The sequence below is a fragment of the Zalophus californianus genome, chromosome 10 (genome assembly GCF_009762305.2).
Source record: "Zalophus californianus isolate mZalCal1 chromosome 10, mZalCal1.pri.v2, whole genome shotgun sequence".
NCBI classification, from domain to species: domain Eukaryota; kingdom Metazoa; phylum Chordata; class Mammalia; order Carnivora; family Otariidae; genus Zalophus; species Zalophus californianus.
Genome location: NC_045604.1, coordinates 4,861,350 through 4,886,337, shown reverse-complemented (window position 1 = coordinate 4,886,337; position 24,988 = coordinate 4,861,350). Strand labels below are relative to the sequence as shown.

The 24,988-nt window shown below is 61.0% G+C and overlaps 3 protein-coding genes across 5 annotated transcripts; 1 reads left to right on the top strand and 2 right to left on the bottom strand.

Annotated features, from left to right (window-relative positions):
* Positions 1-1,686: 1,686 nt before the first annotated feature.
* PEA15 (proliferation and apoptosis adaptor protein 15) lies at positions 1,687-10,324 on the bottom strand. The gene is made up of 4 exons (XM_027611533.2): positions 10,174-10,324; positions 4,279-4,452; positions 3,095-3,250; positions 1,687-2,948 (listed from the first exon to the last, which is right to left on the bottom strand). The coding sequence occupies exons 2-4, from the start codon at positions 4,448-4,450 to the stop codon at positions 2,884-2,886; spliced, it is 393 nt and encodes a 130-aa protein (XP_027467334.1). The 5' UTR covers positions 4,451-4,452; positions 10,174-10,324; the 3' UTR covers positions 1,687-2,883.
* LOC113932415 (translation initiation factor IF-2-like) lies at positions 4,459-24,936 on the top strand. 3 transcript variants are annotated; one of them, XR_003523063.2, is made up of 5 exons: positions 10,488-11,195; positions 14,177-14,360; positions 14,769-14,824; positions 15,932-16,084; positions 23,843-24,936. XR_003523063.2 is itself a non-coding variant. In XM_027611531.2 (3 exons), the coding sequence occupies exon 1, from the start codon at positions 7,220-7,222 to the stop codon at positions 8,267-8,269; it is 1,050 nt and encodes a 349-aa protein (XP_027467332.2). In that variant the 5' UTR covers positions 4,459-7,219; the 3' UTR covers positions 8,270-8,529; positions 15,932-16,084; positions 23,843-24,936. The 3 variants fall into 3 exon arrangements, 2 of the variants coding, with proteins under 2 accessions (XP_027467332.2, XP_027467333.2); XM_027611531.2 differs by lacking the exons at positions 10,488-11,195; positions 14,177-14,360; positions 14,769-14,824 and adding an exon at positions 4,459-8,529; XM_027611532.2 differs by lacking the exons at positions 10,488-11,195; positions 14,177-14,360; positions 14,769-14,824; positions 23,843-24,936 and adding exons at positions 4,459-8,529; positions 18,585-18,624.
* CASQ1 (calsequestrin 1) lies at positions 13,147-22,162 on the bottom strand. Its single transcript, XM_027611530.1, has 11 exons — positions 21,142-22,162; positions 19,432-19,516; positions 18,506-18,606; positions 18,209-18,320; positions 17,800-17,873; positions 17,328-17,458; positions 16,419-16,464; positions 15,929-15,983; positions 15,610-15,710; positions 14,730-14,804; positions 13,147-13,694 (listed from the first exon to the last, which is right to left on the bottom strand). The coding sequence occupies exons 1-11, from the start codon at positions 21,694-21,696 to the stop codon at positions 13,563-13,565; spliced, it is 1,467 nt and encodes a 488-aa protein (XP_027467331.1). The 5' UTR covers positions 21,697-22,162; the 3' UTR covers positions 13,147-13,562.
* Positions 24,937-24,988: the final 52 nt, after the last annotated feature.

The following is a 24,988-nucleotide window of genomic DNA, read 5'->3' as shown; positions in this document are numbered from 1 at the left end:
CTGCAGACTCTCTCCCCTCACACTGTATGTGACAGAGGACACGTTCACTCTTAGCATTAGCTGCTTGATTCTTTAAGCCACCCACCTCACCCCAGCCGCTCCCTTCTTAGTGGAAGAGTGTAGTAGAGAAAGCCCTCCTGGGTTGGCCATTAAAGCTTGTCCGCCCCTTGATATCTTACGATTGAGGGACACATCGTTTAAGGATAAAGATGGCTGGGGCTTGGACACCCGTCTCATCACTGGTCACGGATATGAAAGGCCTAGTTGAATTCTTGCCCTATTGCTTGTGCTGCTATTTCTTTGCACCCCCAACCAGGATTTCTGCCCCCTGGGGCAGTCTGATTCTACTAGAACAGGCCAGGAAGGAAGGGAACAGAGAAAGGATGGAATTCCCAGACACTCCTTCCTGCTGGCCTTTTCCGTAGCAACTGTCAGACCAGATGTGAGCTGCTGCACGTCCCCCCTGAGGTAGGGGACGTGTGGTGACTGAGTGGTCTGCATTCCCACGGCTGGTGGGGTGACAGAGTGGCCTGAAACCCATGCACTCTGGAATTTGTTGTGTATTTTCTCTCAGTAAAGTTTTTTTTTTTTTTTTTTCTTTCTGACTGCTGTTGTGTGTGTCATGTGTGGCCCATTTGTTCCTCATGGGCTAGTTCTGTTCATGCCAGCATAGGTGCCTGGCCCTGTCTTTACTGCAGTTTGGGGAGGTCTGGTCTGGGATAGCTGTGTGTGCAGGCGCAGGCTCCAGCTGGAGACTCCTGTATGTGGAGTCAGCCCCATAGCTCAGGGCCACTTAGGGGCCTGGGGAGGGAAGGGCACCACGAGGGCTGAATGTTTCCCTGGCCTCTGTTCTAGGCTGCCGTGAGGGATGTGGGGGTATTATTCACCCTCCCTTCCCAGTCAAAGGCTCCCAAATCCTTCACAGAAATTCTAGAATCAGTCAGATACAGTACAGTCACCTTTATTCCAGGGTTAGAACAAGGCCGTGCACACTGCAGACAGGAGCGTAGGCTAGGGACAATCTCACAGCTGTACGGGGGGGGGGGGGGGGGGGGGGGGGGGGGGGGGCGGGGGGGCAGGTTAGTCTTTTTAGATGATTTTGGCCTTACAGAGATACTACTAGACTCTGCTGAAAACGACCCTGTCTCCCTCCTCCCACCTCACCCTCTCCTCTCTTCAGAGAAGGCTGCTGTTCCTTCCCTCTCTCTCACACACACACTCTCACATCACATAAATCCTGACCGGAAGGACAGTTCATGCTCAGTTCCCCCCCTCCCAATTTGACAAGTCTCTCTCTGTCCTTGAGGGAGAAGCCAGACAGGGCTGGGCGAACGGGGGGAGGGGCTTTAAGGCAGAACTGTGGAGTACTCCAGGCGGACGTGTTAAGGCAGGTGTCCGCAGCGGTGGCCAGAGGGGGCGGCCGGGCGGGGAGGAGAAGCTGCTCTCCGGCCAGTCTGGCTTCTTCCCTCTTCCAAACAGCCAGTCCTCCCCTCCCACTTACGTTTTGCTCCCTCATCTTACAAGCTCTGAACTTCAACTTTCTCTGGTCTCTTGAGACGGCGTGTGAATTTAAAAAGTTTTCTTCATTTTGACTGTGTAGCAACTTGACTGGCACTCCCTTGGCCGTGGTGTTCCCCTCCCACCCCCGCCCTGGCCTGGACAATAAGTTAATGCTAGACACCACAAGAAAGGGCAGACATGGCAGTGCGGGTTTAATATACATATATGTAGATATATATGTACACACAGTTAGCACGGTCAGGGTGGGGAGAGCATCTTGGCACAGGAAGGAGGCTGGGGTCTAGTGATTTGGCTAGGAGGCATTCACGAGCCCAACACGCCAGGATATCGAGGGAGACGGGCTAGCAGAGTCCCCTCCTGGACTGAACTGGGGGTGGTCAGTGCAAAGGAAAAGGCTGTAATTAGCTTCTTCCTGTCTTTCCTGCTGGGGGTGCTCTAGACCCCAGAGAGGGAAGGTCACCTGTAGTAACCACGCCGGGACCCTGTGGGTGGGGCAGGGTTGGAGCTAAGACCTAAGGAGCTCACTCGTCAACCTCCCTAGGTTTGGAATCCGTGTGTGCAACAGTCTGAACGGGAATAAAGGGAGTGGCAAAGAGGACCCCTCTGTCCACAGCCCCATGTCTGGTGCAGTGGGGCCTGCTCCCAGCATGGGCTCTTGGGGGTGGGGGGGGTCTCTCGTATCTAGCTGGGTGCTCATGAAGTTTGTACTCTGGGGCCAGGAAAGGATCCTGTGGTCCTCTCTCGTTAGATCCCTGGCTCATACCCATCCTAGGCCCATGGGAGGGGAGCCAAAAGGGGACCTACTGGGGCCCAGGCCCTCCAACCTGAGGAACATCTAGAAAGGAACCCTCAGCCGATCCAGCATGGGGTACAGACGTGGAACTCTGGCTTTTCTTTGCCCCTTCCAGGTGGGGGGGTTGGGTGACCACCTTCCCTCCCACTGCTTTTCACTAGATGCACCCATCTCGCCCCATGCTTTCCCTCCAGCTCGGCTCCTCAGTGTAGGAAAATACAGGTCCTTTCTGCTCCCACACTTTAGCCATAGAGGAAAGGGCAGTAGGAGTAATGTGCCCATTTCTATTTGCATAGAAATAGCCCCCACCTCCCCCTAAAGTGGGGAAACGAAGCCCCCCCCCCCCAGCCCGACCCCCATCCCCTCACAAGGAGGAGGAACTAGATGAGCTAGACATATAGACAGACAGCCAGAGCGTGCGCACACGCACACACACGCGCACAGTAAGGGGGTTAGGACCAGGTTAGTAAGTGGGTAGACTGGGGGGGTTGCCCTTGCCCCTCCCCTGGAGGCTGGGGGAAGGGAGTGGTCCACTGAAGGTCCAACCTTCCTCCTCTCCTCCCCCTTGCTCAGGCTTTCTTCGGTGGCGGAGCCAATTTGATGATCTCTTCCTCAGAAGGCTGCCGGATAATGTCTGGGGGGCAAAAAGGGATGTGTCCAGGGACGGAAGGCGTGGGAGCCAGGCCCACCACGTCCGCTTCCATTTGCCCCAAATCCAAGCATTCCAAGGATCACCCATGGGAGGGGGCAGAGGTGCGTGTTAGAGACACGGGCTCCTACCTTTGTACTTCTTGGCACTGGGGATACGGGTTAGCTTGGTGTCCAGCTCATCCTCCTCCGAGATCTTCAGAACACGGGTTCTGTAGTCCACCACCATGGTGAGTAGGTCAGGGCGGCGGGAGATCTCAAAGATGTGCTCAATGTAGGAGAGGTTGTCTGGAGAAAGGCAGGAGACAGGGTCAGCCAGGCTGTAGAGGCCAGCTTCCCCTGCCCTACCAGACTGGGCAGCACAGGAAGAGGAGGAGCTCCTGAGCAGGACCAGAAAGCTAAAGCACCAACAATACAGAGCAGGTGGTTGGTCAAGAGCAGGTGGTTGGTCAGTGAAGTTTCCAACTTACGAATTGAGGGGGGATTCAGGCTAAACAGAAGATCCCACGTTGTGGGGAGGGGAGAACAGAAAAAACGTTGGCCTTCCTGATACCCTACACCCACCCTGTGCCCCTGCCACTCTTCCTCCAAGTCAGCGTCAGAATTTCCGGCTAGCACGTGTGGGACTGGAGGGGTGGAGTCTCCAGACAAGGCACACGTGTGGTCAGAAGGACGCTCTCCGCGGCTGGGCCACTTCTAGGAGACTGGGGACCCCCTCAGTCCTTCCTCTGCGGCTCCTCCCCTCGGACTACTGCAGGTGTCCCCCAACGGGACCGTGTCCACCTCAGCCTCCCTCCCTGCTCGCCCCCCAGGGCCCTCCAGCGGCTCACCCTGCCTGCTCATACCCTGGCCCTCAAGTTCCTCCATGGCACAGCCTTAACGTACCTTTCCAGCCACTTCTAAACTTACTCGGGCCCCAGCCAAGCTGAGCAGGCTCCCTTGCTCTGCCAGACACACCAGACACTCCTGCCTGTGTCACTATGGTCCTTTGCCAAGCGTGCCCTCCTTTGGACCCTGCCTTTGAAATCCACTTGCCTTTCAGGGCCATCTTAATAGACCAACTCCCCGCCCCAAGCCTGTCCCAGAGCAGCGGTCTCTAGCCGTGGATGGGAGAACGTTAGAACGTGCGGTTTTACTTTGATCACTTTTAATTTGTATTTTAGTGTCCTGTGACAGACCGGTGCTTGCTCTCGTGTCTCACAGTAACACAGTGGTGCCCGGGCACCGTGTTGGCTGTGAGGACCGCTACTCTCAGCGTGCTTCCCGTTGCTGAATGGACTGGGCCCGAGAGGCTGGGGACCCCCCCGCCCCCCCACCTTTGTCCAGCTTGTTGTGGCTCTCCAGGAAGCTGAACCAGGCCCTGCCAGTAGTGATCTCCTCGCTCTTCTCGCTGGGGATATCCTCCTTGCAGGCCGACTTGAGCTGCTCCAGATCTTCAAGGGTGATGTTGTTGGTCAGGTCCTGCAGGAGGGTCCCGTACTCGGCCATGACTGGGGTTGGGAGGAACAGAGGGAGAGGCTGCTGAGCTGGAGGTGCCGGTAGGGTTCACTCACTGGCACCTCCCACCAGCACCTCCACGCTGGCGGGCAGGGCTGAGGCCAGCAGGGGGGCTGGGGAGGGCTGGGCTGGAGGGGTAAAAAGGAAGGCCTCAGGGCGGTGGGAGGAGAAAGGAAGAAATGCAGAAGCTAGGGGCCAGGCTACAGCCTAGAGTGACAAGTCACACCTCCTTACCCCCATCTTTTTCTCTTCACCCCCCCCAACAGTAACCCTGGCAACAGCTCCCCTGACTGAGGAGGCGGTTACCATAGCAACCTGCTCCAGACACTCACCCGCTGCCTCCAAGGCCCCCCAGAATCGCCCCACCCACCAGCAACCCCTCCCCCTGTCAAAAAAAAAAAAAAAAGAAAGAAAGAAAGAAAAAGAAAAAAACACTCCAAAACAAGCATCAGGGAGAGGCTGCCTGGCTGTGACAGTAAGCAGCTCAGAAGAAGGGGCCGGAGGGGGTCGGAAGGTTGGAGCTCGTGTGTTCTAGCTTCCATTCTTCCCCAGAAGCAAAGGGGACCCTCACTCCCGACTCCCCACCACCTCACTAATAACTCATTTTGGAAAAATGCCTGGGTGCTTGGTCTAATGGTCCCCTGGTCCCTCTGTGCCCCCCTGTATTCAGTCCTTAGGGCTCGGGTGGGCGGGGAGGGGAAGCAGTGAGCGCGCCCCCCCCCCCCCCCATGGAGCCTGGTTTCTCCCTTGATTGCTGCTGGGCCTCCACGCAGCCCCCTCTCCTAGCCTTTGTGCTGCGCCCGCAGCCCCCGCGCCCAAGAATACCAAGCGGCCGGCTCTGGCCCCCTGCCCAGTTCCCAGGCTGGCTGGGTGGCAGGGGAAGGGGTTTAGATGCAGCTCTGGGAGAGTGGCAGGAAAGGGGCTGCCGCTCCTGCTTGCGTCACCGTCCGGCTGGCACTACCTTCAGGACGGCCTCCCACAGGGGGCTGGGCAAGGCTGGGCCTCCCTCGCTCGTGGAGATCTTCAGGTGGGAAGGGAGAGAACATTCAAGGCCCTCCCTGCACTCACTAGGTAGAAAGTGTGTCTAAGGAAGAAGGAAGGTCAAACATTAGGATGAACTTTTTGGATGAGATAAAATGTAAGGCTCTAGTAGTGAGTTTAAAAGGGGCTCCCCCCCCAACAATGAAGAAATATTTCTTTTATAATCAGGAAAGTAAAGCACTTTAAAAAGTACATTATATCATAAACTCTGTGGCTAGACCAAGGAGCTAGATGACCTTGTACTTCACTGAGACTGCCCACAAATCACCCCAACAGTGGGCTGGGAAGGCAGCAGAGAGCAGGGGGCATCTGGTCTAGATGCAGAGAAACTGAGGCAGAGAGGCATGGCATCGTAAGGGAGGCATGGACCCAGAAGTCCCCATTCCCAGCCCCCTACTTGGGCCAGAACAAACAAGCCTCCCTTGGTGGCAGGCACCGTGACACACACACACAATGAGCCAGGCAGCAGGGCCAGCAGGACCCCCACAAGAAGCAGGCACTCCCAGGCATGCTCACTTGCACACCCAGGTGCAAGCAGACAGAAGGGCCCAGCGGTGGCCCTGCCAGCCTCGGCCAGGAACAATGCTCTCGGACTGTCAGCACCAGGAACCGTCTCTGCCTTGAAATCTAGGTCACAGCAGCAGGCTCTGGAGCCCAACCCCCCACCCCACTGATAATCCCGGGACAGGAAAGGGGGGGTGATGGGGAGGGGTCCAGGCATGAGGAATTAATGGGGGGTAAGGAGAGCTTAAAAGGAAGGGGTAGCAGGGTGCCCCCAAGAAGACCCTGCCCCTTGGGGGGAGACCTGGGACCAAGCCCTCAGCTGGAAAATGGGACAGCAATTTAGAGTCATCCTGTGCTGTTTTCACGTGGAGGAAGAGATTGTAACTAGATCTTGGGGAAGGAAAGTATGTGTGTGTCTCTCTCTCCTGAAAGGAGTTAAGTGTATGTGTGTATCTTCTAGAATGAGTTAAGGTTTAGGGCTCTGAATCTAAAACACAGACTTCCAGGGCGGGGGTGGGGGGGAGGGATTAATGTGTGTGAGTGAGCCACCCACAAAGGCTGGGGGGCGGTGGGTAGGAGCTTTCTGAGAGCATGAGGCACACACAAGGAGGCCCCCAAGAGGACCGGGGGTGGGAATGTCGCCAGCGCCGTGCGCGTGGATGCTGCGTCCCGGGTGTGGGCACAGGCACAGGGAAGAGGCAGTGGCGGGCATCTGCGCGGGCGTGTGCATGTGCGTGTTCTGGGCATGGGTGTGTACGTGCCAGCACTGGACGTGCGGTGGTGCGAGTACGTGCTCCGTGTGTGTGTGTGTGTGTGTGTGTGTGTGTGTGTGTGTGTGTGTGTGTGTGTGTGTGTGGCAGTGAGAGCATGTGGAAGGTCTGTAATCACTGGACGTGCGGTGGTGCGAGTACGTGCTCCGTGTGTGTGTGTGTGTGTGTGTGTGTGTGTGTGTGTGTGTGTGTGTGTGTGTGTGTGTGTGTGTGTGTGTGTGTGTGTGGCAGTGAGAGCATGTGGAAGGTCTGTAATCACAGGCTCACATCCAGAGAAGAGGGGAAGGGTGAGGAGACCCTGCAGAATGGAGGGAGGGCTGGGGCTGGGAAAGGGAAGGAGGCTGCAAATGAGATCCTGGGGGGAGGGCCCGGGACTCTGCGGTTACCACGGCAACCTCAGTTCTGAGTGCCGCCCCCCCACCGGTCAGGACAATGACACCACTGGATGGGAGGGGTGTGGGGAGCGAGTGAGGAAGAAGGGACAAGCAGCGGAGTAGGGCCCCCTGAGCAAGCGGGGGCAAGGCAGCCTGGCTGCTCCCTCCGGAGCGGTCGCCGCCACCCAGGCCTGGGTGTGGCTGCAGGGGCAAGGCCAGTCCCTTGGGGCATTTTGGGGGTACAAGGAAGTGCAATCTCCTACGCGGCGGCTCTTGGGTCTCACCGATCAATCATCGTCCCTGGGGTGGTGTGGCTGTGGTGGAGCTTGGCTCCTTCACCCTCCACCACCCTCCCTTTCCTCCCGTTGATTCAGAATTCCTTCGGGCCCATGAAGAAGGCTCCTCCCTTCGTAGCCCAGAAAAGTCTTCCTGACCTCCGGAGCGGTGCGAGGCTGCCCAGGGAGCACACCAGGCAGCCTGGGCGGAGGCCATTCTTGGAACAGGATACCAGGGCAGGAACCGGGACGGGGCTGAGGCTGCCAGGAAGTCAGTCCCCTTCCCTCCCGGGTCATTCGTGCTCTGCTCGCTGCTTCCTCACACCTTCCTTCCTTCCTTCCCAGCTGGCCCCAGGTGGGGCCCTGACAAAGGCGGAACCAGCTGGGGATGCTGGGGAAGAAGGGCAGGAGGGCAGGATCTCACAGGCTGGTCTTTGGGGGTCGGAGCTGGGAGCAACACAGGTGGGTGGTCCGTGGGCACTGGGGGAGGAGGGAGCAGGCCCCGGGGCCCTCCGGGAGGCCTCGCCCCAACGGGACAACCACCTGTGCAGGAGGAGGGCGCACCACAGACCTGCCGTGCTTCCTGACCATCCCCTCTCCCCTGAGGATGAGGAGCCCCTGCCCCTCCCCGCTCCCCGCTGCTTGCTGGCTACCTGCGGCCGAGGGGAGGGCCGGCCCACGGCAGGTGTGGAAGCCCCAGCACGGGCAGGAGGGGTCATGCTGCCTGGGTTCCGGGGTGGGGCGGTGATCAAGGAGAGGCAGAGGAGTGGGTGGGGAGAGCACAGGGTGCCCATTTTAAATTCTACCCGGGCCCCAAGTTCAAGCAGTCCTCTAGTTCGTCCCTAATTATTCCCTTAATACCACACTCAGCTGACTACTTCTTCTCTTAGCTTCCATTCAGCTTTGGGTGGGGGGCAGGGAGTGTCTTTATTCTGTAACAAAGGAAGGAGGCCCTAAGACTCAGCCAGCCTGGGAATGAGGGGAGGCAGGATACCTGGGCCTCAAAATGTTCAGCTCAGTCCAAGAAGCAGGACGGGTTGGCCCTGGGCACAGAGACGGTGCTGAGCCTTCAGCGCTTAGTCTAAGAGGAGAAAGATGGACCCAAGGTGGGGGCGTTGGGAGATCCTGGCACTGGGTCAGGCAGGGCAGAGAGGGAGGGCTGCCTGCTGGCGAGTGGGCTCGCCACTCAGCTGGTGGGGCCTCTCCTCCTCCTGTTTGTTTCCTTCCCATCTCTCCCCCTCATCCACCTCCTCCCTCCAGTCTCTCTCTTCCTCTCTTCCTCCTTTTCCGTCGGTGGGCTTTCATCCTGCCTCACTTGGTGGCAGCCCTGAATGCCAACGGCTTCTGGGGCCTGTGACTCAGTGTCCCCATGCAAACACCCAGGGCCACTGCGATTAGGAAGGAGTGAGCTTCCCTGCTGTAAAGGGATCATCACTTTGGTGGGGAGGGGCCTGAATTGGCTGGTGGGCGTGAGGGTCTGTATGAAGGTATGGCCTGGCAGGACGGGACTCCGTGGCCCTCTTCATGCATGACGCTAGGTGCACACAGGGCGGGCACAGGTGTCAGGGAAGGGAGGAAGTAGGCAACCGGGGCATCGGGCAGCCTAGGGCATCTCTGGCAATTTCCCCAATGGAGTGCTTAGCCACAAAGGGAAGAGCAATTAAAGCTAATCGCTCTGACAGCCTGGGGGCCAGACTCATCGAGAAACAAAACCCACGGATTCAGCATGTTTCCCGAACTCCCCGCGGTCTCACCCCACCGTGCTCTCAGCGCGCTCTCCGAGCCAGCGCAGCCCAGCCCCCAGCCCTCTTCCCACTCCTCTGACCACCTCCGTGTCGCTGCCTCCCCTCCCGTTCCGACTGTCCCTGTCCCTCGCACACATTCCCCTCATTCTCTCTCTCTCCGACTTAGGCTCCATCCTTGGCTGACTCATACTCATTCTTTTTCTCCCACCCCCTCCTCCGTCCCTCGGCCACTCTGGGCCGCAGAAACCAGCCACTCCCAGCACCCGAGGCTCTCGGTGGACCCAGCGAGAGAGGCCACCAGCAGCCCCTGACCCTCCCCACTCTGCCAGCTTCGGAGCCGCGGGCAGGCTCCGGCACTCCGGGTCCTGTCTCCCGGTCCTGGAGTGAGAGCAGGATTTCCTCCCAGCTCTCCTGTTTGAGAGACGGGCAGCCAGAAGTCCGGGGCTGGGAGAATCTAGCCAGACAGTCAGGGTGGCGGCAGGGACAGGGCCCCCACTCAGCTGTCCTGCGGACAGATGTGCCTCCGGGAGGCACATGGAGGCAGTGGGGGAAGGGGGATGTGTAGTGCGGGGACGGTTGTGATTTGCTGTGTGCGAAGCGATGTGTGTAAGAGTCACATGGGTGTGTGTCACCGTGTGTGCTGGCGTGTCTCTTGTAGGTGTGTGTGTCCCTGTCAGTTCCGACATGGAGTGTAGGCAATTAATCGGGGCTTTTACGTCGGCTCCTTCCCTCCACCCCCAGCTCCTGACCACCCCCCGCCCGGCCGCCCGGCCCCCCGGCCCGCGCCCGCCGATCCCCGCCCTAGCCCGCGGGCCGCGGCGGGGCGGGGGAGGGGAGGGGGAGCCTGGCCGAGCCGGCCGCGCGGGAAACGGGCTCCCGCCGAGACCCCGGGCCGGCCCCACACGCACCCCGGTCGGCGGACGCCCCCTCCAGCCCCGGCTCGCCGCCCCGGCCCCGAGCCTGCCCGCCTTCCCCCTCCCCCCCCCCCCCCGGCCCGCCTCTCACCGCCTCGGGCTGAGCGCTCAGGGCGCGGCTCTCCGGCGTCCCGGTTCCTGGGGCAGCGTCCGGAGCCTCCTCCTCGGCTCCCGCCGCTCCTGCCGCCGCCGCCGCCGCCGCTTCCGCCCGCCGAGCCCGAGCCCGAGCACCGCGCGCGCCCCGCCCGGCCGGCCGGTGACGTCAGCGCCGGGGGCGGGGCGGGGGGCGGGGGCTCTGAAAGGCTCGCGGGTGGGCTGCCGAGGGCCGCTGCCGGAGTCCCCCCCTCGCCCCCCCCCGGACCGCGGTGCCCCGCTCCCAGGGGGACAGCCTCCTGTCCTGGCCACCTTGCGGTGACCACCGCAGCTGGGACCCTGGGGAGCACAGAGGGAGTGAGGGTTTAGGCCCTTGGAGGGCCTTGGGCCTCTGATCCTCTTAGCTGGCTGACCTGTGTTGGGAAAAACCTCCTTCCTCCCCTTCTGGGTCAGGGGACCGGTAGCGAAGGGCCGGAGGACCGCTCGGACTCATCCACACTGGAGGGCGGGGTGGACGTAGGGATGCCGGCGGGAAGCCACGTGGGGCCTCCTTGCCTTGACCTGGAGCCCGGATCCGCTCTCCTCTCTCTCCTTGGGGTGATGGCCCGTGGGGTTTTTCTCACCTTTCCCAAACGTACCGCCCTCCTGCCTTCCCCCCCACCATGATGTAATTTTATTTTTCTGGGGAGGAAGAGAGCAGAAGTGAGCTCAGCATGCAAATATAGACGTCTTGCAAAGCCACACTTAGCTGTCTCCTCGCTCTGCCTCTCTGCCCAGGCCCGGCATGGCAGCTCTCACTTCCTCTCCACCCCAGGGACTTTCCTCCCCCAGATTCTCAGCCAGACTGAAAGAGGGAAGGAAGAAGTGGGGAAGCATCTGTCTGCACCCAGGCTCCCGCCTGAGGGCCCTTGCCTCCACTCTGGCAGAGTCCGGCCCTGGGAAGAGGTCCGAGCCGCATCCAGGAAGGCCCTGGCCTCCCCTCAGTGCTGGCCGGGCAGACACCCCCTCACGAAGCCTCAGGTGAGCCCCTCCTTTCTTGGTCTAACTGCGCCCAAAGAGGTCAGACTCCTGCTGCTTCCCCTTCTCTTCAGCGACCTCTCCTGTCACCCCCTCTGAGAGCAAGACCACCTCATCCTCTGCTGTGTGCCTGTCTCGTTTGCTCTGTGTCGTGGGACAAAAGCCATGTCACCGGCCCATCTGCGAGACTCAGAGAAACGGGATGACTTCTGTAGGGTGACAGGCTCTGGTCTTCCCGCGGGGGGTGGGGGGTGCAGGGGCTTCACGCTGGCTCCGCCCCTTTCTCCGGCAGGTTAAAGCCTCTGACTCCCAGGGGCCCTGCGGCTGAGATGGGGAAGCTGATGCCCACCCGACAGGGTTCTCTGGAGACTTGGAAATCCTAAGTGTCTAAGGACTGGCATAGGTGGGCGCTGGAAACCTAGGGGCGACTTGTTTAGTCTGGGGCCTTCCGCTGACCCCTGCTAGACGGTCAGCACCCCCCCCACCTCCCGTTAGGACTGTGTGAGCCCAGGGCCCACCCCACGAATCAGACCAAGTACGGAATGGTCGCAAGTTGGTTTCTGCTCTACGCTCTTCTGTCTCCTCCAGGAGCACTTCCTTGGTTTGTCTCTGGAGGGTGACATGTGTGTCACCTGAGGCCTCCTTCTGCACCTAGCAGTCCACTCTTCTCTCAGCAGCACCTTCATACCTGGCCCATGACAACCGTCCCCTCTGAGTTCTGGGTGCGGTCAGTTCCTCGGCTTCCCCACACGACGACGTCCGACTCCCTGGCCCGAACACCGGCCTGGGCTGTGCTGCGGGGAGGGCGGGCCCTTCCTGCCGGGAACCTGGGCAGCCCGGGTCCGGGCTCAGGGTGGGGGCCCTGGTGTACAAAACTCTGTGTCTCCTCTCCATCCCAAGGCCACCGCTCAGGCTCTCCCAACTTCTGATGGGCTCTGACAGTGAGAGTCGCCCCTCCCCCCAACACACACCTGCTGTCTCCATCCTCCCCTCCCTCTGCCCACCCCGCTCATCACTGCCCTTCCTCCCAGCCCCAGGATTAAATTCAAACTCCTCTACACCCCGTGATGCCCCTCCATCCTCATGGCCTCCACTCGAGGGTCTCTTCTTGTCCCTCTCCTCTCTTCTGCAGCCCCAATATGACACCCACATTCCACCTGTGCTTTTGATGCTCTCCACTGAATGAAATGTCCCTTCCCTGTCTCCTTGGGCCCGTCAAACCCCATTCTTCACTGAAGGCCTGGAAAGCGCTCGCTGCCTGAAGCCACCGGAGCCCACGTGGCCTCTCTCTCCTGACCCTTTCTGTTCGTTTGCTCCTTCCGTTAACAGACATTTGTTGGGGCCACCTTTTGTGCGCCAGGCCCTGGGGGCACAGAGGAGAGGCCTGGGCTCCTGCCTTCCAGGGGCCTGCAGTCCCTTGGGGAAGACGGACGTGTGGCTACAGATGGAGGGTAGCTGAGGAGTACTGGGGTGGAGGCCGAGAGGGTGCAGCGCGACCCCAGAGGAGGGGACCGCCGCCGGCCGCCTCTGGGAAGGCCTCACCAAGAAAGTGATATTTGGCGTCAGTGTTGACGGTTCAAAGAATAGCTGCAGGGAGGGTGCTATCAAGCAGCACATAATCACTTAATTACGTATTGCTTTGTGTTCGGCTTCAGTTGTTTAGTTGCTTGTCTTGACTTCCCGGTGGGGCTAATCGGCACTCCCGGTTCTCCCAGAACCTACCAGTGGTGCCGGACAGACACCACGTGGGCGGGGAGAGCTTGTGGACTGGCAGCAAATAAATAGTTCACTCTTCTCTGGGGTAACTGCCTGGAGGGAGCCCCCCATCACAGCGCCCTAACAAGGCCCCCCCCGCCCCCATCCTCGGGCTGCCTCCCCCCCCCTTGCCGTTGGGGGGTGAGACCTCGGCAGCAGACACTTGCTCATGCTGCCCCAGATCCTTTATTGAGGCCTCTCGATATTGACCCAAATAGATTAACAAGAGATTGCTGGGGGGGAGAGAGAGAGAGAGAGAGAGAGCGCGCGCCCCAGACGCAGGGCCCACCCTTCCTCCTGGCCAGGGATCGGGGCCGCCAGAAGGAGGTAGGATTTGAGAGTGTGGGGAATTGTGTGTGCAGGCAGAGGCAGCAGAGGAGAAAGGCAGGACGGGCCCAGGGCGCGCCCCAAACCGTAGGAGCAGGGCCGCCGAGGGACACACCGCTGGCTGAGGCGGCTGGGCTGGCGTGTGGGGACGAGCGGGCCTCAGCACTCAGCATATGGCCTCCCTATGGCGGAGGACGGCCCAGTGTCCCCGGAGGAGCCCAGGGAGGGATGGGGGGCGGGAGGAAACACGTGGAGCGCGGGCGGGCTGGGAGGCGGCGGCCGCAGCGTCTAGTCGCCGTCGTCTTCGTCATCGTCCTCCGTGTTGATCTCGCCCTCGAGCACGTCCTCCAGCCAGTCCTCCAGCTCCTCTGTGGAGGGCAGGTCCTCCTCGTCGGCCATCTCCATCCACACGCTGTCCGCCTGGGGTGAGGCACACACGGGGCCGCAGCTCAGCCCGACTCAGGTCTTCAGACCTGCCCTCCCACTCACGGGGCTCCCTCGGTCCTCCTTCCCTTCCCTTCACCTGTCCCGGGCCCGGGACGCTGGCCAGGGGCGGGTCTAGGTGGGAGCCGCGACGGGGGAGCAGGGATGGCTGGGTTGGCCTTTGACGGGAAACCACCGGTGGCCAGAGCGTCAAGCCCGCCACCCTTCGGCTTCTTATAACCTGCTTTTCCAGCACCGACCGCAGAAGCCTCTAGTCTCTCTCGCAAGCCCTAAAAAACGACTTGCCTTTTCCAGAACCTGATACTCATTTTCCTACTTTTGACCTTTCGCACTAACTTTTCCAGCGGTCTGGAAACGACTTGTCATCAGCTGCACGCGTCCGGACTCCTCCAAGGCTGTGCGGTCCCCACTTTCGGTGCCACTCCCTTGAAACCCTTCTCTCTGATTCTCTCCAGCAGAAGTTGCTTTGATTTCTGTGGCTTCCTAGCATTTTATGGGTCGCTTTATGATCGAGTTTATGAGATCGGGCCGTGTCGTTAACAGAATAGCTGCGTCCCCAGTCGCACTGAGAACGGTATGAACGCAAAGACTGTGGGCCTGTTCCCTTCACCGCCACAGACGTGGCCGAAGCACCTGCCATGTGTGAGTGCGATTTCTGCCCTCAAAGAGCTGAGTCTGCCGGAGAGGCAAGCACGACGCAGAGCTAGCCGAGCTGAAGTCCCGTTCGCGACGCCAAATGGGCTCTGGGGGCGCCGAGGAGGGGGCCTCCCTCCACATGGGAAGTCTGGAGAGGAGGTGGACGGGGCCTTGAGGGATGAGGCGCCAGCTGCAGCGAGGGGTGTGTGTGCTCCGGGCCTGAGCCTCTCCCTCTGCCCAGCCCTGAGACTGGGCGTGTCTGACCCCCCGGGGGGTGGGGCGGTGGGGGGGGGGGCGGTCAGCCGAGAGCAGGGAGAGCTGGTGGGGCTGGGAAGCAGAGCTGGGGCCAGTGGGGCGTGCGGGAAGGAAACTCACATCGGTAACGTTGACCACTCCTATTTGTGGGGCTGACAGGTCGATGTCAAACGTCTTCTCCCAGTATGGCACCAGCTGTGGAGAGACCACGCACGGTAAGGTAACAGCATCTGGGAACGCCTGCATCCAGGAGGGGGAGTGTAGAGGGTCAGCCCGGGGGCAGAGGAAGGTCACTGTGAACCCACGGCGGGTGGGGGCCTGAAGGGAAGGGGTAGAGGTAAGCAGTTGCAGGTAAAAATCCCAAAAGGAAAGTATCGGGAGGGTCAGCTGAAGACACTGGCCCTTCCTTCCCCAGGAAAACTGGGTAGGAAGCCGTGTTCTGATCCTGGCTCTGCTACTGCGTGACCTGTGACTTTGGGCAGGTCACTTCTCAGTGACCCTCAGCTTCTGCACCTGTAAACTAAGGTCGTCGTCCCTGGTCATTGTCAGTGTTCCTCACGTATCTCCTCATTCCGTTGCTCCTTCAACAACGAGCCTGAGGTGTTGGGGATCCGGCTGGGAACGAAGCTGTCCCCTGAGGCATGGACTCTCCGTGCTCTCAGTCTGATTGCGTAGACCCACTTGCAGGGCTCCTGTGCCCCCCCCCCCCCGCCGCCCCCCCCCCACTCTGGTGTTTTGTAGAAGGAGTCAGCCCTGGGAACACCAGCTCCCTGCCTTGTCTCTGCTCTGGGCATCGATCGTGTGTGTTGTGTTCCATGCGATTTACTTCCCATCCTGTGCCCCCCTCTGGGGGTGCCCTCCGTGCCCACGGGGCCCTTGAGCACCGGACGTAACCTCCCAAGGTCCTCGGGCCGGGAGTTGAGGGAGGAGCTCTGAAAGAAGCTCCTCTCGGAAAGGGCCGCCGCGTCAGGCCCTGCCTCGGGAGAACCGTGCCTCTCACCAGGGGGAAGTCGTCAGGGTCGATCCAGATGATGCTGAGATCAGGGTTTTCCGTGTTGTCTTGGGCCACAGCCTTGAGCGTCTCCAAGAACTCGTAACCATCTTGGAGGGAACAGGAGTAAGCAGTGTTTGGTGGGACAGGGAAGGAAGGCAGGCGGACGCAGCAGGAGTCCTGGGCACGCCCCCCCCCCACCGTTGCTGCTGTCCCACGCCTGGGTCACTGCGCCCCGGGAACGCCTCCCACTGAGGCCTGCACTCTCGCAAGCACCCCTGTCCCCCGGTCACCGGCACCCGCACCCAAACCTGCGCCCCTCCCTCACCAGGATCAGCTTCCTCCGCGAAGGCCACGATGTGAATTCCGTCCATGTCGTCCTCCTGTTGGGGGCAGCGAGGCTTAGCCGCGCTTTCTGAAGTTAGGGAGCCACACACACCCTACATCTTCCCGGAATTTCGTGGAACTCCAGCTTCCGGATCAGGTACGTTCTTGTGGCGGCGGCCCTTTCCCAGGTGACACGGACGGCTCGGCCTCCCCTACAGGGACCCCGCACCTCCTCTAGCAAACTCTTTAGCCCCAGACCTCCCTCGCTGTCATCTGCGTCAGCGTCTGTGTGTCTCCTAATTCCTGGCACGTTCTTCAGAGCTACAGCCTACAAACTTTGCTGGTGCATGGTCTTTCCTACGTACGAGCCAGGCACGGAGCGCAGCAGGGCGGGAAGTTTCCAGGACTTGCGTCTTCGGCCACCTACGCCCCCCCCCCCCCCCCCGCCAGGGACCCGGCTCCATCGGGGGTGGGGGGGTGGGGACACTCACCCACGTCTCATACATACTCTCAGGCTTCAGCTTCCTCAGGGTGGACCTAGAAGAGACAGTCAGGACTCAGCGGGCGAGAAGGATGCACCCTCAGAGAGCTCTGGGTCAAGCCTAGGGCACAGACAGCTTGTAGGCCAGAGCAAAGCCATCTGGCACAGCCTAAGCTCTGAGCTCCAGGCCCAGGTCACCGCCTGGTTAAAGCAGGTGGGAGGGCAGCGGGTGGGCCTGTGGCCTGGGAGAGAGTCTCTGGGAGAAAGGTGAGAACGCGGTATCTGGGCATCCCCTCATTCATTCGGTACAGCTGAGTCTGAGAAGTTCTAGGTGCTGTGCGGGGCGCCGTGTGGGCATTGGTGAGCGAAGCGGACTGGCCCTCCCCGGCCAAGGGGGCCGTGATCTAGCGGGAGAGGGTGAGGTTGGTGGAGTCTCCATGGACACCAGGGGACGCTCCCAGTTGTGGAGTGCCACGAAGGAGGAGAATCGTGTGTGAATGCAGGCAGGGTCTCTCCGCCTCTGGCTGGAGAATTCTCGCTTGTGGGGGGCCATCCCGTGTGCCCTGTAGGAGCTTAGCAGCATCCCTGCTTCTCTGCCCCCCCCCCCCCCCCCCCCCCCGCCTCCCGCCAAACACCGGTAGCTCTCTCCTCAACCAAAAATGCCGGCCAGGATCCCATTCTGACATTTCCTACTGGTGGGACCTCAGTACCTGAGCTTGTTGAGAGGATTAAAAACAATAATAGAGATGGGAGCACCTGGCAGAAGCTGGTCTGTGTGCGAGTGAGCAGCCGTACCCAGAAGGGCCTTCACCTGCCTCACCTGCCTTCACGGATCCCCGGCCCCTCTCGCACATGAGGCGCGTGGGCGTTCTGGCCCGAGGAGGCGCCCCCCCGGCTCAGGCTTGCCCCCACTGCTCACCTCCTGTGCTCCTCCACGAAGCTGACAATCTCCTCTTCGCTGTTGGGCTTGTCTGGGATGGTCACAGGCTCTTCCATGAAGGCCTCATAGAAATCGATCTCATTCAGCTTCAGGGTCAGCTTCTTTGCCACCTTTGGGGGAGGGGGCAGGGGGAGTGGAGCGGGGGATGCGGGTCATGGGGAGAGGCCGTATCACTGCGAGCAGGTCTTAGAAGGAAGCCAGACAGTCTGGGCCCTTGTCACTGCCGCTGTGACAATGGACAAATGCCTTAACGTCTCTGGGCTTTGGTTGAACCTGAGAGGGGTGGGTTAAAGGATCTAAAATCTTTGGGGCAAGAGGGAGAGGCCTGAGGTGGGGTGGGGGTTGTCGTGTGTGGCAAGGGACCAGGTCCCCCCCATCGATTCTGGGAGAGAGGTCTGGAGGGCAGCTGCAGGGAGCGAGGGGGACCCCATACGGCCACAGGGAGGAGAACCTTGCTGTCGAAGGTGGCGAAGAAGGGGATGTAGGGGTGAAACTCCTCCGCCGCATCCTCAAAGGCCTTGTAATCTGAGGGAGTAACGCAGAGTCAGTCTCTGGGGGAGCCAGGGTCTGCCGGGGAGCCGTGGCCCCTCTGTCTCTCCCCGAGTCTCCTCTGGCCAGAGGGGTTCCTTCTGAGACCCACCCCCTAGTCCTCTGAGGGCAGCAAAACTTTAGTGGAGGAAGTTAGGGTGCTGGGGGTCCCCGTCTGGGAGCCCCAAGTGCAGGGAGGTCAGAGCAGCAGGCAAGTTGACCGTGCCAGGGGGTCGGTTTTAGAGATGCGGAGGCAGTGGGTGGAGTGGGGTTAGGGAGACGGGTTGAAACAGGGGTCCAAGGAGGGACAGGGGCATCTGGGGGTTACCCACGCTCTGAATCTTTGCTCTTGAAGTAGCCAATGAGTTTGATCTCATCCTCGATGTTCTCAAATGCCTGCAGTTCGCGTTCGCCTTCAATCAATTCCACAGGGTCCTCTAGGACCTGGGGGAGAGTGTGTTCTCGCCTCACTTGAAGGAGCAGGGGGAGGGATGAGGGCGGCAGGGCTGGGAGGGAGGGGCTGTCTGTCGCCTGTGTGTGCGTGTGTGTGCACGCGTGCAAGGCTGGACTTGGTTGGGGATGGGTGTGAAGTCTTAAAGCAAGGCCATTAGGTCCAGGAGAATCCTCACATCCAGTAGAAACTCCACCAGGGTGTCCGCAGAAAGCTCGCCATCATACTCGATGACTTCATCTCCCTTGAACACGTAGATGCTGTCCTCTTCCGTGAGGCCTAGGGAGCGAGCCGGAGGTGAGCCCGGAGGCCAGGCTGCCCACAGGTCCAGGGCCCGTCCCAGTGCCCCTGGACCCCACGCCCTCACCTCTCCCTCGCCCCTACCCCGCCCACCTCCCTTCAGGCCCCTACAGCCCTGGGCGCTGTGCCTGTGGGTCTACCCCGGCAGCCCGCCGGGCCCCGGGGCTCTCCAGGAGAAGGGGTGCTCAGCGGCGGTGTCGGGGGGACATAGGGAGACACAGACTCTAGCAAGAGGTCTCCCCCTCTCTGCTCTCCACAACTAGAGACACAGATATTCCTTTACCTCCTCCGAGGACTCCAGCCGCTCACTCCCGGTCCAGCCCTGTAACCTGCTGCCATTACTGACCGGATGACTTCATTAGTGACCGCCCTCCCCAGCCACATCCGGAGCCCGGTTCAGGCCTGTGGTGCTCCCTGGTGGCTGGTGCCGTAACCCCGGCCCCCCCCGGCCCCCCCAGGCTCTGGCCGGAGAGGCTTCTCCTGTCCTGCCGGTGTTCCCTGGCTGCCCCTTTCCTCCAGCGCCTAGCCCTGGTTTGTAGGTAAGTATGAAGAGGGCCAGCCCCCCCTCTTTCTAGGATCGCAGCCCGGGGCTCTCTGAGGCGTGTAGGAGATGCCGAAGCTCCTGCCGTCCCTGTCCCCCGTGCCAGTCTTCTCTCCCCGCTGCCAGGTCAGGCCCGGCGGGGCCCTTGGCCTGTACAAGGGCCGCCCTCCAAATCCCGGCCTGGGCCTCCCGCATCCCGCAAGCCCCCACACCTGGGCCTCCCCGGGCGCACACTACTGCGCCCCCCCCACCCCCCCCCTTACCTAGTTTCTTGGCTACAGCTGCGTCCTTCTCAGAGTCCACCAGCCCGAAGCCAACACCCTTGTCTTCGAGGACTTGGGCCGCTAACTGGAGGGAGCATAAGGTTAAAATCAGCTCTGGGATTTTTAGTCACCCCGTGCCCATCTCACGCTTCCCAGAGGGGTCATTTGGGATGTGGGGAAGATAAGAGTTGCCCTTGGCACTGCATAAAGCTCCAAGGTAGCTCCATTTGCCTGCAAGCCCACCCTTTTGGGCTGTAGTTTGGTTTCGGCCCCCGGACACGTATTGCTCGTGCACAGCGTGCTTCTGATGTTCCCGAGGGATGCTGGGGAGTCTGGCTTCAGAGTGACTGAGGCCCTTTCTGCTTCGGGGCTGAGGCTTCCCCGCCATCGTCATTAAAGGCCATGCTCAGTGTGGGGTGACATTAGAAGTCCCTGGGGTTCTTCTGAGTGAACCCCACTGGGGAGCATTTTGGAGGGCAGGAGGGTGTGTGTGTTGGGGGGGGCGGTCCGGGGTCCGGTCATGTCACCGAGGAGTGGCGGAAGCCAGAGAGCTGAGGGTAGAGGTCACTGGGGCCACCACTTGTCACCTTCAGAGGCAGAGACTCCAGCAGGCACGAGAGGGGACCCAGGCGGGGCTCTCCTCACCAAGACCAGACTTCCCCTGTGTCCCCCAGCCCTTCCTTTCTCAGGCTGTGGACAGTCACTCCCGCAGGTCCCTGCCCCCTTCAGCCTCCCGGCTGGACTCCGCCCTGGTGCCCTCTGCCGCGGGCTTGCAGCCTCACCCCGCCTAACACACACAGGCACCCAGATTCTCAGGAGGACGGGGAGGCTGTTGGCAGGTGGATGGGCCGAGATGCTGAGCACTCAGGATAAAAATACTCAGTGCATTAATCAGATGGCAGGTTCCAGCAGCCATAGGGGCCTACAGAAACGAGAGCCTGTGGTCCTTCCTGCAGGCAGGCTGGGGCCTCGCTGTCCTGCCTGGCTGGAGAATGGGCTGCACAAGCTTGGGCCGGAACATGAACAACCGTACGGCTAGAGAGCGTGTGGGGCCGCATCAACCAGTCATCCCCAAACACAGGCCCTTTCTCTTGTTGTAAGTCGGCTTGGGGGCGAGGAGAACCTTCCCATAGAGAGAAGCTGGGGAAGGCATTCTGAGGCCTCCTCCAATGGCAAGAATTTTCCAATCAGGGCATCTGACCTGACCCAATAGGGGCAGTTGGAGAATTAGGGAGAGAGGTACTGAGACCGGTGGGCGCCACGGTGGTCCCTGTTAAACCTTTGGTGGGAGAAACAGACACCATGCAAATAAGATGTCGGTAGCATTTAAAATGCCTACCCTTTGGTTCAACTTGGGGTGCAGGCCTGCGGTGTGTGGAGAGAAGGGGCATGTTCTGGCCAGGAGAGTAGGTGGGGGGCGTCGTGCAGCTCCAGGCCCCTCCTCCGACCAAAGCACGGCCCTTCTCCTCTTTGTGCTCCTCTTCCAAGGGCACCTCAGTCCAGGCCATGGAGGAGGGGTCTCCCAGCAGCCCCTCCCTCCTAAACGTGCCTACCCGTGGTGGGACTTTGGGGTCCCCAGTCACTTTCCCGTGGGGCTGAGGCCGCACGCCGCGAGGCCCCGAGTCCCCCTCCAAGTCTGCATGCGGCTGCGGGCTAGGGGTGGCCGGGAGAGGCCGCTGTGCTCTGTAGGCCAGCGGACCCCAGACTCACCTCCAGGATCAGCTCTTCCATCTCAAACTGTCTTTGTGAGGCCTTGTCATCCTCGGGGGGCTCGTGGTAGAGCAGCGCCAGCACCTCATACTTCTTGAACACATTCTTGTAGTTCTTGGCGTTGACGTTGACCACACGGTCCACACCGTCATACTGAGGGAATTCCAGCCCGTCCTCCCCCTGCACCCCCAACCTGGGTGTCCCTAGCACCAGCAGGAAGAACAGTGCCGGCCGCAGCCCGGGCCCCGTGCTGGCCCCCATCCTGTCGGCGGTGCGGTGCGGGGCAGGGAGCGGGGTCAGCCTCGGCTCTCCGGTCCCTAAGAGGGTAGCTGGGGTCGGGCGGGGCCCTGGGTCCTGAGCCCCGAGTGAGGGGCTCACAGGGGCGTGGGGTGGGGAATGGCCTGGAGCAGTGGACAGAGGACACTGCTGGGTCCCGGACAAGCTGCTGACAGAGCCAAGAGTGAATGGGTCAGGAGGAGGGGTAGCGACAGGGGGTGGGGAGGGAACCGGAGCTGCCCCTGAAATTGGCACCCCAGGGCCCCCACCTGGCTCCATCTAAATATGTCTCTGGGGTTGGCAGGAGAGAGGATAACCTTCTGAGGCCAGGACAGCCCCAGAGGGCCGAGACCCTCCCTCCTCCCCCACCTCACCCCCTGGCTCTGGGAGCCCCTCCCCCGCTGCCTTCCCCCACGACGGCCAGGGCTCCTCAGCACAGTCCCCACGCCGGCCCGGAAAGCTCATCGCCATATTAAGAAAGGAAAAAGCCTGAGCTAAAAATAAGACCAGATGAGTCGGAGGTAAATGAGCTGGGCTGGGGGAGGGGAGGCATGGGGTCATTAGGGAGAGTCCAGGGAGGGCAAGGGTACTCAGACCCAGGGAAATGGGGGTGGAGAGGAGGTATTCTGGGTCAGAGATTCGATTCGTACGACAGGACAAAGGGGGCACAAATGCCTAAAACCTGGGACTGTCCTCTGGATGTGGCCTGTTTCCTCCACCCAGCGGAGGAGAAGGTGGTAAAAAGCACCCGGGCTGCAGGAAGAGACCCCCTGCACTTCCCTTTCAAGAACCAGGACTAAGGATGATGTCATTCTCCGAATAAAAGATGGAGCCTCGGCCAGGACGGGCGACCTGGCTCAGCCCCAGCCACTTTCCTGTGCTTCACTCAACACCCTAAGTCGGGACGCGGGGGAAGGACGGGGCATGGGGCAAGAAGCGCTGGCCCACATCTACGCTGCAGAAGTGTGATTTGGGGTTTCTCTCCACGGAAAGGGGAAAGTCCTGCAGCTTCTGCCTGCTGCTTGTGCTGGGTACTCGGATCAGAGGGGACTCAGTTCTCTAGGGCACGGTGGGGAGGGAGGGTCCCCCAGGGCTGGATGACTGTAAGGAAGGAGAGTTGCCGCAGTGCATTCTGAGCAAGAGGATCCGGTATAAAGGCCAGGGGAGAAGCTACCTCAGGGAAAACGAGGTGGGCCCTGCACCAGAGCTGAGGATGTTGATTGGTTCCGCGCACTTGAGAGCCCAGGTGGAGTGCGGGGGAGGGGCTCTAACTTCCTGGGCCCCATCCTGGGGTGAGGGCTGTGGATGAGTTCAGCTCTGGGTACCTAGGAAGGGAGGACCCTCTTCATGGCCCTCCAGTGCTCTTACCAGGCACAGGTAAACTGAGGCACGGGGGAGCCCATGGGAGAGGTTAGATCAAAGCACTCCATCCCCACCCTGAGCTGTCTCCGTTTTTGGAGAGACAGGGTTTATTTTGCACCCAGGCAGGGGCATGACACTGTGTTAGAGGGATAACTTTTCCCCCTCCTGTGGGGTGGGCCTTGCACCGCCAAGCAAGGAAGGCCACGGAAAATCTCAAGAACGTGCCAGGAGGGGGTCCAAGAGAGACAGCTGTCCCTGGAGCAAGAGAGGCCAGAGCTAACCTGAGCAGGGCCGGTTGGAGCTAAAGGGGCCTCGGAACACAGCTCCCGGGCTCCCAGGAGAGCCACTGAGCGGCCCACACGCCCACGGCCACGGCCGGACGGAAGGCCCACAGGAGGGAGGGCGTGGATTTCTGACTTCTGCGGCACCCTGGGGGAGGGGAGACTCCAGAACATTGGACCTGCCCCTCGGCACCCCCAAGGGTGTGGGATGGGGCTAAGTGGTGACCTGGGCCCCCCAGTCCCACCCAGTCCACCCCAGCAGCTGCACCCTCCCCACCTGCTCCTCACCCCTCTCTCCCTGCTGCTTTGCTCCCTACTTTCTATTCCGTCCCTTCCCTCTGGACCCCTGCCTTTGGGCCCTTGGACTTAATAGGCCTCAGCAGCCGGTATCAAATGACTCTGAGTTGGGGCCTCTGTATTTTTAACCCACCAGACACCCGAAGCTCCTGCTACTGAAACCCGAGGAGCTGGCCCCTCGGCGCTCCCCATCCCCACTCACTCCCCACACCCTGGCCCCTCCATCTTCCAGGCCTGGTTCAGCCACGTCAGCAGCAGGGGAAGGACCCCAGACCGACATAGCCCTGTCCCTAGGGGACCTGCTGTTGGAGGAGGGAGGGCGACCGGAGGGAGGGACCTTGGGAGGAGCCCGACGCAGGGCCCGGAGGGGCTGGCTCCACCTTACAGTGGCGTTCTCTTTGCCAGCCCACTGCCTCTCACCCTCCAGAGCCATCCGTGGACCTCCCCCTGCTCACGACCCTATTGTTCTGGTTTTGGTTTTGCAGTTGGGTGTTTTCGGCGCAGCCCTCATCGCGGGACTGGGCCCTAAGTGGTTAAGGGCAGAAGTGTTGGCGTCAGACAGACCTTGGCGTCCTCATCGGTGAAACAGGGTGGGTGCTAAGAGTCTGCTTGTTGTGTGAGTTGCTGGACGGTGTGCACAGGGCGCTCGTCCCACCGCGGGGCACACCATGCTGTCCCTTAACACACATGGTTTGGTTTTGATTTCCAACAGACTTCCTCAGCATTTCTCTCTGCTCTGCATGCTTTGGGCTCAGCCCCCGCAGAGGTGTGACCAGGCCCTGCCCTCCAGGGCAAAGTGGACCAGCTCACAGAGCAACAGCCAGCACAGGACCCAAGGGGAAGGGGGAGCCACGTCTGACGGTGGCCGGGAGGGGTGAGGGCCCAGGGCACCTCCGACTCCTCCACCTGACGCGCAGCAGGGAGCCTGGGCCCAGCTTCTCAGGCTCCGGACGCCGGACCTTGGGGAATGTCTGTCACCCTGGGCAGAGCCTGGGTGCGAAAGGGCAGGGTGCTTCACCTAAAGTCAAGGCTACAGGATCCCAAATGATGGGACGGGGTCAGGATGCCCGAGGGCAGGTTGTGGAGGCAGGGACCAGCTTCCGGTGCCCAGAGGAAGGCGGGGTGGCCGGCCGGCATTCGCCACTCACCCTGGGACGCTTCCCAGGTCCCGTCTGGACCCCGGGTTCTTCGTGGATGAACTAAGGCCTTTTCTAGCACTAAGTTCCATGAGGAGTCCATGTGCCAGTCTGGACAAGGGTGCTGTGGCCCCTCTCGAGGCTGGGGCTCCACCGCCTCTCCCTCACCTCACCCGAGCCTCCCTGCTCTACCTGTCCTGTCTTTGCTTTCCCTCGGGTCTTTGGACTTTAAGTCGGGGCTTAGCCCTCGAGGGGCAGGGATGCTCGATTCGGACCCCCTCCCAGCCTCGACTCGGTCCCTGAAAGACCACCCTGCCCGGCTCCTGTGGAGACACCGTCACAGTAATCCCCTCTTTCCAGAAACCAGACAGACACATCCAGCCAGGTGAGAGCCATTGCAAACGTTTATTCTCTAGACTGGCTACTGATTGAACAGGACGGCGCCTCCCCCACTGGGCCCCAGCCGGACACAGCCTGTGCTTGCCCTCCACCCCC

What these genes read in the sequence shown, in the direction of transcription:
- PEA15 (XM_027611533.2), bottom strand. Translation starts at nt 4,450, where the DNA reads ATGGCCGAGTACGGGACCCTCCTGCAGGACCTGACCAACAACATCACC. An exon ending in CCACAACAAGCTGGACAAAG is followed by an intron (nt 3,251 to 4,278) that starts GTGGGGGGGCGG and finishes GCCTTTCTCCAG; the next exon opens with ACAACCTCTCCTACATTGAG. An exon ending in CAGTGCCAAGAAGTACAAAG is followed by an intron (nt 2,949 to 3,094) that starts GTAGGAGCCCGT and finishes TTTGCCCCCCAG; the next exon opens with ACATTATCCGGCAGCCTTCT.
- LOC113932415 (XM_027611531.2), top strand. Translation starts at nt 7,220, where the DNA reads ATGGGAGGGGTGTGGGGAGCGAGTGAGGAAGAAGGGACAAGCAGCGGA.
- CASQ1 (XM_027611530.1), bottom strand. Translation starts at nt 21,696, where the DNA reads ATGGAGCCAGGTGGGGGCCCTGGGGTGCCAATTTCAGGGGCAGCTCCG. An exon ending in TTCGTGGAGGAGCACAGGAG is followed by an intron (nt 16,465 to 17,327) that starts GTGAGCAGTGGG and finishes TGTCTCTTCTAG; the next exon opens with GTCCACCCTGAGGAAGCTGA. An exon ending in CGCGGAGGAAGCTGATCCTG is followed by an intron (nt 15,711 to 15,928) that starts GTGAGGGAGGGG and finishes GTTCCCTCCAAG; the next exon opens with ATGGTTACGAGTTCTTGGAG.